Raw genomic sequence first — 14,607 nt, forward strand, 5'->3', positions numbered from 1 at the left:
GGTTTAGAAGACACAATAAAGGAGCAATAATAAAGAGAACAATTCCTGGCAGCCGTTAATAGCCTAAGAACAGCCACAGCAGAAATAATAATAAAAAAATACACTAGAGTTTTTAAAAGTCAGGAAGAATAAAAGGCAAGATATCTAAAGATGGTAGCATAAACCTCAGGTGGCTTTCCTTGAGAAAAGGTTCAAAAACCCAGACCTTTTTTCCCCTCTAAGATTTAGAATGTTTTACAAGGTCAAAATATTTCAATTACACTTCCTTTGTAAAATATTGCAAGCCAATATTTTCTCCATGTTTTCTGCTGTATTTTAGTGAGCACAGAAGGGGAGTTATAGTAACTAAGTGCCATGAAATCAGCTGTCTTGCTTATACCCATCTAAAGCAGAAGATTACCCAAGGTCCCCCAGGCAGCAGTAGGATTTATTTATTTGTTTGTTTGTTTATTTATTTCACAAATGAAGGCAAATATATGTGTGCCAGGATAATACAGGTCAATGGTGGGATTCAAATTTTTTTACTACCTGTTCTGTGGGCGTGGCTTGGTGGGCATGGTGTGGCTTGGTGGGTGTGGCAGGGGAAGGATACTGCAAAATCCCCATTCCCTCCCCGTCCCACTAACCTGCTTTCCAGCTCCGTTCTCCTGTGCAGGGCAACAAAAGAAGACCCAGCTGATCAGCTGGGACTCGGGAGGCAGAGAAGAGATGGGGGCAGGGCCAGTCAGAGGTGGTATTGGCCGGTTCTCTGAACTACTCCAAATTTCCGCTATCGGTTCTCCAGAACCGGTCAGAACCTGCTGAATGCTACCTCTGATACAGGTAGTCCTTGACTTATGACCACAATTGAGCCCCAAACTTTTGTTCCTAAATGAGATATTTGTGAAGTGAACATTGCCCCATTTTACAACCTTTCTTGCCACCGTTGTTAAGTGAATCCCTGCAGTTGTTAAATTAGTAACACGGTTGTTAAGTGCATCTGGCTTTCCCATTGACTTTGCTGGTCAGAAGGTCACAAAACGTGATCATGTGACCTCAGGCAGAGGTGGGATTCTACCGGTTCAGACCGGTTTGGGTGAACCCCTAGCTCCAAAGATCAGCTGGCAGCGAACCGGTTCGTTTAGACCAGGGGTGTCCAACCTTGGCAATTTTAAGACTTGTGGACTTCAACTCCCAGAGTTCCTCAGCCAGCAAAGCTGGCTGAGGAACTCTGGGAGTTGAAGTCCACAAGTCTTAAAGTTGCCAAGGTTGGACACCCCTGGTTTAGACAATCATGTGCCCCCCACACCACCCCTATGCTGTACTTACCTATATTCTCTCAGCTATTTCATTGCTCTTCAGCTGTGTTACTCCCCAGTGGTAACATAGCAGGTAATTTTTTGGGGAAAGCAGTTCACGCGCACAGCATGCGTTTGGCATACGCACACACGATCACCGAACCGGTTGTTACACCGGAAGCATCCCACCATTGACCTCAGGACATCACAATGGTCATAAATATGTGTTGGTTGCCCGTTAGGAAATTTTTCCCTAGTTTCTAGGTTGGTTCTCTCCTTGATAAGTTTCCGTCCATTGCTTCTTGTTCGCTTTCAGGTGTTTTGACCCCCATCTTCTTTGTGGCAGCAGATAACAGATAATAATCAGAGTTGGAAGGAACCTTGTACGTCATCTAGTCCAACCGCCCCACCCAAGCAGGAGATCCTACACCATTTCTGACAAATGGCAGTCCAATCTCTTCTTGAAAGCCTCCAGTGATGAAGCTCCCACAACTTCCGAAGGCAACTTCTGTTCCATTGGTTGATTGTTCTTACTGTCCTTATTTCCAGGTTAAATCTCTCCTTGTTTGGTTTCCACCCATCATTCCTGGTCTGGCCTTCGGGTACTTTAGCAGCCACTTGGAACACTCCTAACACGGCACCCCTAGTCTTTCTTTTCATTAAACCTAGCATGGGACCCTCTTTTGATTATGTTCTCCTCTTTTTGTTCTTAGGCGAGCTTGTTTATCAAGCTGCTTCACCAGATGAGGAAGCCCTGGTAACAGCTGCCAGAAACCTAGGTTATGTCTTTCTCTCCCGCACTCAAGATACTATCACGATAAGTGAACTGGGTATACAACGGACTTACAAGGTGCTGGCATTGCTAGATTTCAATAGTGTCAGAAAACGGATGTCTGTTTTAGGTGAGTATGGATTCTTCAGGTATTACTTCTCTGCATATTTGTTGAGCTGCAAAGTATAGCCTCCCTAATGGGTATTTGGGCAAATGTGCAGGATCGGGAAGAAAATATTTTTTTTCAAAAAGTGGAGAATTTCTTTTTTAAGGAGGATTAGGCAGGTGCTTCTGTTTTATTGAAAGCAGCTTAGAACAGTAGGAAGTGGTGGCGTATAAATTAATGCAACTAACGAGGTAAATCTGGTGAGAAACAAAACTGCCTTAAAATCTGAGCCAAAATTGGCAGATGAAAAGTGAAGGCAACAGATAAGGATTTTGTGTCTGCATCCCTCCATGTTCACTCCTCACCCGCTGCTGAACTGGGATAAATTAAAATCAAAATTTAATTGTTTTAAGACAAAATAAGCTGGGAGATATCCCAAAGGTACTTTTTCCAAAAGGCAACCAGACCTTCTTGGTTTTTTGCTTTGAAAACATTTCACTTCTCATCCAAGAAGCTTCTTCAGTTCTAACTAACTGGTGGGGAAAGGAAGGTTGGGGGTGGGGGTGGGGGGGAGATAGAGAATTGTTCCTTTTTTTAAATGTTGGTGGGTAGGTTGTGTGACATGCCAGCGGTCAAGTTAAGCATTTTCTGGATTTTGAACACATTGAGCCCAAAATGTTAACATCACTGGTCTGGGAACTGAGAGACCCAGGTTTAAGTCATAGAATCATAGAATAACAGAGTTGGAAGGGACCTTGGAGGTCATCTAGTCTAGAACAGGAGAGTCTATTCTGGGTGTCAGCAACCTACGGCTCTGGAGCCGCATGTGGCTCTTTGGGCCCTCTGCTTTGGTTCCCTATTGGGTGGTCCTGGCTGGCCCTCCCCCTCCCTCTCCCCTCCCAGTCACTCCTCGCCTGGCCTGAGAAGGTAAAACACAGAAAAACAAAAAATGAGAGGGAGGGAGGGAGGGAGAGAGACCCATTTCCCACAGAAAACACCGGGAGCCACAAAACCTGGGTAGGCGTGATGGGTCATGTGACTGGGTGGGAGTGAAGTTGAGTTGGCCATGTAGCTCCCTGTGGGAATCGGGTCCAAATGGCTCTTTGAGTGTTTAAGATTGCAGACCCCTGATCTATTCCCAATATTCACCTCTACCTAGGATCGAACTCACAGCCTCCTGGTTGTGAGGTGAGAGCTCCACCTCTAGGCCACCAGAACTGAGGAGCGTTCTGACCTCAGCCACGAAAGCTCATGTATAACTTGGATCAACCTATCCTAAGAACTGAGTGCTTGGAGGGGAAATCCAATGTGAATCTAAGAAACAAGCAGGGAAACAAACCAACAGATGAATGCAAGGTGGCATAAATATCCTTATCTCTTTTTCTCAGTGCAAGATCCCGAAGGTTGCATCAAGCTTTACACCAAGGGGGCAGATTCTGTGATCCTAGAAAGGCTCCACGGTGACCGGACCAATGAAAGTTGCACCATCAAAGCACTGGATGTAAGTTTTGTATTGTATAGAAAAGCCAGGATGGGGGCCGTGGTTATCTAGCTGAAGCTCCGCCCCATTTTTAGGTCCATCGACGTGTGTTAAAAGAAGGGGGGAGGACTTCAATCTTGCAATTCAGCTGTCATCTTGATGGCTCTAATTACAACCAACACCACCTAATTTCTCTTTAAGCCAAATTTATCGGCTTAAATTTGAGCCAATCATTCTTCTCCCAGGGATCCTGTGGGGGAAAAACCAGAACTAAGAAGAGATTGGACAGCCATTTGTCTGTAATGGTATAGGAGGGTTAGACTAGAACAGAGGTGTCAAACTCAAGGCCTGCGGGACAAATCCGCCTGCGGAGTGCTTAGATCTAGCCCATGGGGCTGCCCTGGAAACAGTGAAGGGCTGGCCTCAGTGCCTCTGCCAATGAAAATGGAGCTCTGGAGCTCCGTTTTCACTGACAGAGGGTTGCAGGAGGGTGTCGCAGCCGAAAATGGAGCTCGTGAGGGTCTCGTGCAGCCCTCCCGCTGTTTTCACTGGCAAAGAGTTGCAGGAGGCCATCACAGCTGAAAACGGAGCTTGTGAGGACCGCACGTGGTCCTCCCGAGCTCTGTTTTCACTGGCAGAGGGTTGCAAGAGGCCACCGCAACTGAAAACAGAGCTCGCGAAGGCCACACATGGTCCTCCCAAGCTCCATTTTTGTTGGCAGAGAGTTGTAGGAGGCCGTTGCATCCCAAAACAGAACTCAGGAGCCCATTTTTGCTGGCAGAGTGCTCGGGCCGCCACAGGCATCCCCAACACAAGTGACATTGAGCTAGCTACCTACCCTGGCTATGCCCACCCCGGCCTCCTGAGATCAAACGCAACCCTGATGCGGCCCTCAATGAAATTGAGTTTGACGCCCCTGGACTAAAGATCTCCAAGGTCCCTTCCAACTCTAATATTCTGCTATGTACAATGCTGACCTTCCTGGTTGGAAAGTTTGGGTGATAACGTCACAAATAGGCACACAAATTCATAGCAAATCCCCCTCCTTAACAACCCATGCTTGTCCTCTCCCCCAGAGTTTTGCAGCGGAGACCTTAAGGACTTTATGCCTGGCTATGAAAGAGATGGACAAAAAGGAGTACGCCCTATGGAGCAAGAAACACCATGCGGCGAGCATCTTATTACAGGGCCGGGCCCAAGAGTTGGACAAATTATATGAGGAGATTGAGCAGAACCTCAAGGTAAACGTTGGTTTTGGTCTGGACTGACAGCCGAGTCAAAGTGAGAGCATGGATATTCTTCTATTTCTGAGAGTTGACATTATTTAATATTGCTTTGGCTGAAAAGAGCCACAAAAATAGTCCTCAACTTACGTCCACAATTGACCCCAACATTTCCATTGTTAAGCAAGACCGTTGTTCATTGAGTTTTCCCCCATTTACAACCTTCTTGCCACAATTGCTAAGTGAATCACTGCAGCTGTTAAGCCCATGACATGGTTGTTAAGTGAATCTGGCTTCCCCGTTGACTTTGCTTCTCAGAAGGTTGCAAAAGATGATCCCATGACCCCGGGACTCTGCAACCGTCATAAATACATGCCAGAGGCCTAGCATCTGAATTTGGATCACATGACCATGGGGATGCTGCAATGGTTGTGATGTGAAAAACTGTCATGAGTCATTTTTTCCACTCATGTTCATTCACTTTGAACGATCCACTACACACATGGTTGTATTTTGAAATTTTGGCCTCAGTTGGGTTGTATGCAGTGGTGCTTTTCTATTGGTTTGACCTGGTTCTGGCATACCAGGTAGCGCCGAAGATCAGCAGACAACGAACCAGTTTTATCTGTGGAGCTGCTGGAGCTGCTGTTGGGGCCACCCACCTTCCCCGGGCTCCCATATTTTTTTTTCTCATAAAAAGTGTTTTATTTTTAACAACAAACATAGACAAATACAAACATAAATACAACAAAATAAAACCATCTTTCAATTGTACAGTGTGTCAGTTGGTACGTAATTCTTGTGCACAATATGCATAGTCTTTTCCTCTTGAATTTAAATTTACATTCATATTACATTAATCAACTTTCCATGTCATATTATATTATTATTACACCATCATTAGATTTTAGTTTCAAATCCACATCATCCTTTAGAGCAAATCTCAGTTCTTACCAATTTTAGTTCATATTAAAAGTCATTCTATAATAATCAATTATAACATATCATTACTGTTAAATTATACTTCAATCTTCCACTTTTCTATCTAACCATTGGTAAAATAGATCCCATATCTTAAAATATTCTTTTTCGTCTTGCTCTCTAATTGCTCATGTTAATCTACTCATTTCTGCACATTCCATTATTTTCTTAATCACCTCCTCCTCTATTGGAATTTTCTCATTTTTCCAATTTTGAGCAAATACGATTCTAGCTGCAGTTAAAACATTAATAATCAAGTATGTCAATTTTCTGTAAAATTCCCAGTAAAAGTATCTCTGGTTTCAAATCTATATGCTGTTTTGTCATTTTTTTCCAGCCATATGTGTATTTTAGTCCAGTATCTTTTAGCTTCTGCACACGTCCACCACATATGGTAATAAGATCCAGGTATCTGATGACATTTCCAACACTTTGCCAATTTATCTTTGAACATCCTTGTTATTCTTGCTGCGGGGGGCAGATGCCACCTGTAAAACATTTTATACAAATTCTCTTTATATGCTGTTGACATTGGTAGTTTATAGTTTCTCGTCCGTAGTTCCCTGGGCTCCCATACTGACCTTCATTCCCTGCTTTTGAAGCGCAGCTGCTTTGCACGGCATAGCAAATTGCCGCGCATCAGCTGCTGAAGCGACAGGGAGAGTGCAGGATTGCAGGAGGCGAGTTGGAAAGCCTCTGCGCATGCGCAAAGTGCGTGTTCGGTGGGTGTGCGCAAAGTGTGTGCATGCACGCAAAGCGTGCCCATCAAGCCATGTTCACTGAACCGGTGTTAAACTATTTTGAAACGCACGACTGGTCGTATGTCAAGGATTGCCTGTAGTGTACTATGAAATTTGTACTGTGAAGTTTTGAATCAACTCTTGTTTTGTTCTTTCAGCTTCTGGGTGCCACAGCCATAGAGGACAAATTACAAGATGGGGTCCCTGAGACCATTCACCTTCTCAAAAGGGGGGACATCAAAGTATGGGTGCTAACTGGAGATAAGCAAGGTACATCAGCCAATTCGTGATGTTCTAATCCCAGGGAATCCTTCAGAAATGACATTCCTTTCTGCAAAAAAAAGTTTTGCGGGCATCCAAATGATTTCACTTTACTTCAAGACGTATGTCCACAGCTGAGTACAGAATCTGAAAAAAAATAAACTCTTTAAACAAATTGAAACACATTACTCACTGAACCCTTGTTGGTGGTGCAGTGATTAGAATGCAGTTTTGCAGGCTAATTCTGCCAACTGCCAGCAGTTCAATTCCTACCAGCTCATGGTGGACTCAGCCTTCCATCCTTCTGAGGTAGGTAAAATGAGGACCCAGATTGTTGAGGGGGACCCATATGCTGACTCTGTAAACCGTTTAGAGAGGGCTTTAAAGAGATTTGATAGTGAACTGGCCACTTACAAGGAGTTAGGAAATACCAGTTTGTTTCCAAGATTCTGTATTTACTCCAAAAAAAAAAAAAAACACCCAAAAACCAACAACCTTGTTTCAGGGATGGAAGGAGAAATAGAAGAACATGTGCCATGCTCCAGCTTTTAATCCCATTTCTGGTCTTCATTATGTTTGCAGAAACTGCTGTCAATATTGGGTTTGCTTGCCAACTCCTTTCCGAAGATATGATCATTCTGGAGGAAAGCAAAATCAGGTATGGAGCTATGAAAAATGTGTTTGGATCAGTGTTGGGATTCAGTCTTTTTAACTACCGGTTCTGTGGGCATGGATTGGTGGGCGTGGCTGGGGAAGGATACTGTAAAATCTCCAGTGGTATTTGCTGGTTCTCCAAACCACGGGTCGCCAACTTTTTGGACCTCAGGGACCACCAAACTCATAATTTTAAATCCCAGGGACCACTAACCAGTTCTGTGGGTGTTGCCTAATTTGTGGGTGTGGCTTGGTGGTCATGTGACTGGCTGGGCATGGCTTGTATGTAAATATTACAAAAATTTGTATAAATATTGATTTTTTTATTAAAAAAAGCAACTTTTACCCCAAATCAGGCAAAGCAGGTAGGCAGATTGAGTTGCTCACAGAATCACAGATTCATTCAGAAATCTATCTGCCATTGGCTAGCTCAGTCTGCCACATAAAATTTGCTTGCAAGCAAACTCACAAAATTAACTCACAACACACCATATATGTAAATATTGAATTTTTTATAAAAAAAAAAAAAAAGAGCAACTTTTACCCAAAATCAGGCAAAGCAGGCAGGCAGATTGAATTGCTCACAGAATCATTCAGTGATCTATCTATCTGCCATCAGCTAGCTCAGTCTCTCAAATTTGCTTGCCATGAGTCTGCACTGAATAATAGAACCTTCACTCTTAAGGGAGGTTCAGCTGTGCTTAAAAGCAGAGCCGAAGATCTAAAGCTTAGCTGGAAAGCAAGAAATCCAACTATTTCCTGCTTCTTAGCTAATCTAAATCTCCCGGCACAGCGGAACAGATGATAGTCGGAAAACGGACAAATAGCAATTTAGCAGGCAAGTTTGCCGGGTAAGGAGTGGGTGGGCGGGGAGGGTTCCCGCAGGCCATGTGGGCCTTGTGTTTCTGCGCAACCTGGATTAATTGCTTGGGGGGGGTGCTCTGGGGGTGAGATTTCTCTGCGGCCCACCAAAATTTTCTCATGGCCCACCAGTGAGCCGAGGCCTACCAGTTGCCCACCGCTGCTCCAAACTACTCAAAATTTCCACTACCGGTTCTCCAGAACTGGTCAGAGCATGCTGAGTACCACCTCTGGTTTGGATGTGGTTGGCCAAGTGAAAAGAAGTAAGTCAACTTTGTGGTTGGCCAAGTGAAAGGAAGTAAGTCAAACTGAGAAATAATCAAGTGTTGATTGGAAACCCTAGATCAAGTTTGGGTCTAGGTCACTGAAGTCAACTGGACTCAAAGGGAGAACTAAAATGCATAGTAGCCTTTTTTTCTAGCCCAACACCTTAACCGCCACACTAAACTAGCTTTCCCTTATGCTCTGTTGGAAGTTAAAACCCACCCTTCTCCTAGAAAAATGAAATATTTTAGGATATACTAAAAAGGCAGAATATTTCCCCTAAAAGAGGAGTAGAAACTCAGAGAGGCAGAAACTCAGCCCCCTCCTCCACATCTTTGTTAATGGGCCATTAAGGCCTGGGCCAGTCTATTCTACTTAACAAAGATCTAACTCCTTCAAGCAGAACCATAATAGGAATTGCCCAAACCCCTTTCATTACATCATCACCCAGCAAGAGTCAACCAAGCCTGGGACTCAAAAGACAACCTACCAAGTTACCCCTGCATGGCCCCATGGGAGTCTGACAACCAATCAGAACACAAGCTCAAATTCAAAGCCCAGAGAGGGCATAAAAACCAGGGACTCTCAGCATCTCTTCCAGGGATGGGATGCAAATATTTTTACTACCAGTTCTGTGGGTGTGGCTGGGGGGGGGGTGGCTAGGTGGACATGGCCATGTGACTGGGTGGGTGTGGCTTTTTTTGTGCACTCCGGGTTTGTTTGTTTGTTTTGCCTCCTGGGCCTCAGGGCGAAGCAGTAAGACAGCGAGGGGGATCCTGGCACAGCTGATTGTCAGAACAGCTGATCATTGGGAGGAAGAAAGAAAAAGAAATACCAGTTCGACTGAACCGGTAGCTGTTTTTTTTACTACTGGTTCAGCCGAACCGGTAGAATCCCACCGCTGATCTCTTCCCTTTTCTTCGCCCATGAGCTTCAGGCCATGTTATCCTGTCCACCATTAAACTTCCAAACAGCCTCCATGTTTCCAGTGTCTTTCTTCCCCGCTTGGAACTGAACCCAGAAGGAAATTTCTTCTAACAGCTCAAATCATTGGGTAGTGAATCTCTTTCACCCATATTACTGTGTTTATTGGATCTAATACAGTTCATACAGAAGTTTTCCCCTCAAAACTGCATGATCCTTTTAATAGAGTTTCGGTTGCTAAGCAAGGCAGTTGTTAATTGAGTCCAGCCTGATTTTACTACCTTTTCGCCATTGTTGTTAAGCAAATCACTGCTATTGTTAAGTGAATCATGAGGTCATTAAATGAATCCAGTTTACCTCATGGACCTTGTATGTCAGAAGCCTGGCTGGGAAGGTTGGCAAAGGTGATCACATGACCCTGTGACACTGCGCCCATCATAAATACATGCTGGTTGCCAGGAGCCCAAAGTTTGATACATGACTGTGGAAAGTTGCAATGGTTGTAAATGCAAGGATCAGTTGTAAGTCACTTTTTTTCTGTGACTTCAAGCAGTCACTAAATGAATGGCTATAAACTATAAACTGAGGACTACCTATATATGTGAAAATGTCAGGGACTGATCTCGAACTTTCTCTTATATTTTATCATCAAATCCATCCAAATAATGTTGAGATCTGGAGAGGCCACTTCAACTGCCTTATACAGGTAGTCCTCAACTTACAACCGAAATTGAGCCTAAAATTTGTATTGCTAAGTGAGACAGTTGTTAAATGAGTTTTGCCCCATTTGACAACCTCTCATGCAGTGGTGGGATTCAATTTTTTTTACTACTGGTTCTGTGGGTGTAGCTTGGTGGGCATGGCAGGAGAAGGATACTGTAAAATCCCCATTCCCTACACACTCCAGGGGGAAGGTTACTGCAAAATCCCATATACTCCCCACCCCACTAACCTGCTTTCCAGCTCCGTTCTCCTGTGCAGGGCAACAAAAGAAGACCCAGCCAATCAACTGGCACTCGGGAGGCGGAGAATAGATGGGGCCAGGCCAGTCAGAGGTGGGATTTGCTGGTTCTCCGAACTACTCAAAATTTCCGCTACCGGTTCTCCAGAACTGGTCAGAACCTGCTGAATACCACCTCTGCTCTCGTGCCACAATTGTTAAATGAATCTGGCTTCTCCATTGACTTTGCTTGTCAGAAGGTCGTAAAAGGGGATCCCATGACCCCAGGACACTGCAATTATCATAAATACACACCAGTTGCCAAGTGTTTGAATTTTGATCAAGTGATTATGGAGATACTGTTACAGTTGTAAGTGTGCAAAACCGTCCTAAGTCACCTTTTTCAGTGCCATTGTAACTCTGATGGCCACTGAACAATCTACAACAGGGCTCCCTGTTTTTCATTTGTCCATTTGCTATGAAATTCCAGCTGGGCTCAATAGCTTTTCTATCTCATAGGGAGGTTGTTTGAGCGCAGAGCAAATACGGACTCTGTTCCTGAACTTTCAGCTTTAGTGTTGTGGCTTGCCAGCGGCTAGTGGAGCTGGCAGTAGAGTCGGATAGTGATGAGGTTGTGGAGGAATCTGGGCCAGTCCTGGAGGCTGAGGAAGGCTCGGACAAGGGCTCTGCATCAGAGGCAGAGTGGGATCGGGGCAGGCTGTCAGTCATCAGCTGCCTTCGAAGTCCGACAGCAGTGAGGTGGGGGAGCAACTGGAGCCAGTTCCCAGCCTGCACATGCACAGAGCTGCCAAAAGAAAAGAACAATTATGAACTAAGGGTCGACATGGGAGTAAGGCCACAGGTGGACGGTGAATGGCCCCTCCCATAGGGATTAAAAGAGGAGCAAAAGGGGAGGGGGCTTTTGCAGGAAACAATTCATTCGTTCCAGCAGTGTGAAGATCTGTCTGTGTATCTCAGAGACTCTCTGCCGAGTCCTTCCTTGTCAGCACTGCGTATGAAAATATTTACTTGGCAGCTCTCCAGGCTAGATAAGGTCTGTGTTCCTAATTACACCCTTGAAAGACAGTTTGCCAGGCTTTGGGCTGAATGTGAACGCAAGAAATTCACCTTCGTTTAAGAAAAGGGGTTTTGCCGGGACAAAGAGTCTGCTTAGTGCTTTTTGGGGAAGCCTTGGGTCAGAAGATTGTCTTTATCTCGGAATCAGAAATTAAACTTTTCATGCACATACCAACCGAGGGATGAGGAAGGTTAGATGTTGCAGACGCATCTTGGACAAGTGGATCAATGCTAGCGATTTCAATTGACTTGTGCTTCCGGGTTCATGACTCCTACCTTTGTTTTTCTCCCCACCTCCATGTCTTTCAGTGAGATTCTTGAACCAACCTGGTACAGCAACAACAGTCTAGTTGGCAGCGATGAAGCCCTGTGCAACATCAGCTCTTTTCTTCCTTACCAGGCATCTGGAGGGCATGTCAAAAAAGCCCTGGTGGTCACTGGGGATTTCCTTGTAAGATAAAATTTTTAATGGGTCCCTTTCCTCTATAGTACGGATAGTCCTCGATTTACGACCTCAGTGGAGACCAACATTTCTGTGGCTAAGCAAAACAGTTTTTAAGTGCATTTTGCCCCATTTTATGACCTTTCTTGTGGGATGCGGTGGCTCAGTGGCTAAGATGCTGAGCTTGTCGGTCAGAAAGATCGGCAGTTTGGTGGTTCGAATCCCTAGCACCGCGTAACGGAGTTCCCGTTACTTGTCCCAACTCCTGCCAACCTAGCAGTATGAAAGCATGTAAAAATGCATGTAGAAAAATAGGGACCACCTTGCTGGGAAGGTAACAGTGTTCCGTGCGCTTTCGGCGTTAAGTCATGCCAGCCACATGACCATGGAGACGTCTTCGGACAGCACTGGCTCTTGGGCTTTGTAATGGAGATGCTCAGGCAGGAAATCCTGTGCCATTTCAGACAAATGGTTATCCAATCTCCTCTTAAAAGCTTCCAGTGTTGGAGCATTCACAAGTTCTGGAGGCAAGTTTTCCGCTGGTTAATGGTTCTTACTGACAGGAAATTTCTCCTTAGTTCTAAGTTGCTTCTCTCTTCTTTTCCTGCCTTCATGTGCTAGGGAGAAGAGCCTGACTCTCTCTTCTTTGTGGCAGTCCCTGAAATATCGGAACACTGCTATCATGCCACCCCAGTCCTTCTTTTCATCAAACTAGGCCACGGGTCTTCAAATTTGACAGTGTTAAGACTTGTGGACCTCAACTCCCAGAATTCCTTCTCCAGTCATGTTAGCTCAGGAATTCTGGGAGTTGAAGTCCACAAGTCTTAAACTTGCCAAGTTTGAAGACCCTTGAAGTAGACCTACACAATTCCAACAACCGTTGTTGGTAGGGCAGCTATAATTCTGGGCAAGGAAATCAGACAACCCCCCGCCCCCCCGGGTTATACGTCTGGGCTTCCTCTCTCCCCAGGAGAAAATCTTTCACACGGAGGAGGAGAAGAAAGCAAAGAAGATGAAAGGCCTTTTGGGGTCTTTGCGCTTCCGGACTGCGGACACCAGCAAGGAGCACGGGAACCTCATTGAAAAAGCCTTTGTGGAACTGGCTACCACTTGCCAAGCTGTGATCTGCTGCAGGGTCACACCCAAGCAGAAGGCCCTCATTGTGCAAATGGTGAAGAGACACAAGAATTCCATCTCCTTGGCCATCGGAGATGGGGCCAATGACGTCAACATGATTAAAAGTGAGTTCTCCTGCTGCCCTTTTGGGTCTCAGATATACAGTCTTGGGCAGGAAGGTATGCTCTCAAATTGGTTTTCGTCAGCCAAGATGCGTGGAGATTGTACAGGTAGTCCTCAACTTACAACAGTGGCCGTTCAAAGTTACAACGGCACTGAAAAAAAAAGTGACTGATGACCATTTTTCACCGTAAACGACTTTTGCAACATCCCCATGATTGAAATTCGGTTATTTGGCAACTGGTTCATATTTATGACGGCCGCTGTATACCAAGTTCATGTGATCCCCTTTTGCGACCTTCTGAGAAGCAAAGTCAAGGGGGAAACCAGATTCACTTAGGTTACTAACTTATCAACTGCAGGGATTCACTGTGGCAACTGTGGCAAGAAAGGCCGTAAAATGGGGCAAAACTCACTGAACAAATGTCTTGCTCAACAACAGACAGTTTGGACTCGGGGGTGGTCATAAGTCGAGGACTCCCTGTACTTCTTAAGAGGACTAGCCAGGGGCTGTAGGCTATGCTAGTTGTGGCTGACAGCAATTGTAGTCCAAAGCATTTGGATGGTGCCGCAGTGGAGAAGGTGGATTTAAATGTGCAGTTGATTCGATTTGCCTGAGGAAAACAGAGGCTTTGTGGCTGGTGCAGGCCACAGCAGAGCTGTCACCGTGGAAACGTAAGTTTAACTTTTATACACACCGGGACTTCCCTTCCTGTGAAGAAAGAGCTAGGTTGGTCTTACAGGTGGGAGAGAAAAGAAAGTGTGCTAGGCAGGGCTCTCCAACCTTGGCAACTTTAAGCCTGGTGGACTTCAACTCCCAGAATTCCCCAGCCAGCTGGCTGGGGAATTCTGGGAGTTGAAGTCCACCAGGCTTAAAGTTGCCAAGGTTGGAGAGCCCTGTGCTACAGAGTTTGGAGATTCGTGTTGAGGATATCTCAAACCTAAGACACTTAGGGGCCTTTTTGTAACTATTATCTTTTGACAACTTGGAAGCCATTTTTCTTTAGAAAAGCATTTAAGATGGATGAATTCCAATTTCTTTTAGAGAACAGTGGGTGATGTGACAGTTATATCAACCATAGATGGTTAAAAAAAAAAAAAAGCATTAACAAGGTGGGCAGGACCAGGCAACTGAAGCCCCACCCCTTTTGTACCCATGGGATGAGTGATCAGATGATTGACAGACATGAAAAAGGGCAGAGCTTCAATCATCTGATCACTCCTCCCATTTGGATGTAGACTTTTCCGTGGATGCTGTGATTAGTCCATTAGATTTCATTATGTCATGTTCCAGTTGCTACTCTCTCAAAGTCCTCCTTGTTTGTTTGTTTGTTTTATATGCCACCCATCTCACTATCAAAAGACTCTT

General features: G+C 45.0%; 1 protein-coding gene across 5 annotated transcripts in view; it reads left to right on the forward strand.

Annotated features, from left to right (window-relative positions):
- The window catches only part of ATP8B3 (ATPase phospholipid transporting 8B3), a 96,555-nt gene that overhangs the window by 66,620 nt on the left and 15,328 nt on the right, over positions 1–14,607 (forward strand). For all 5 annotated transcript variants that reach the window (XM_087952600.1, XM_087952599.1, XM_087952601.1 and 2 more), the window contains 7 exons: positions 1,991–2,179; positions 3,544–3,656; positions 4,712–4,876; positions 6,738–6,849; positions 7,423–7,498; positions 11,870–12,011; positions 12,973–13,243. In XM_087952600.1, the coding sequence (XP_087808726.1) occupies positions 1,991–2,179; positions 3,544–3,656; positions 4,712–4,876; positions 6,738–6,849; positions 7,423–7,498; positions 11,870–12,011; positions 12,973–13,243 (1,068 nt within the window). The remainder of the gene's footprint in view (positions 1–1,990; positions 2,180–3,543; positions 3,657–4,711; positions 4,877–6,737; positions 6,850–7,422; positions 7,499–11,869; positions 12,012–12,972; positions 13,244–14,607) is intronic.

The sequence above is a fragment of the Notechis scutatus genome, chromosome 1 (assembly GCF_049901735.1).
Source record: "Notechis scutatus isolate UNSWTSFEM ecotype Mainland chromosome 1, rNotScu1.2, whole genome shotgun sequence".
Taxonomy (NCBI): Eukaryota; Metazoa; Chordata; class Lepidosauria; order Squamata; family Elapidae; genus Notechis; species Notechis scutatus.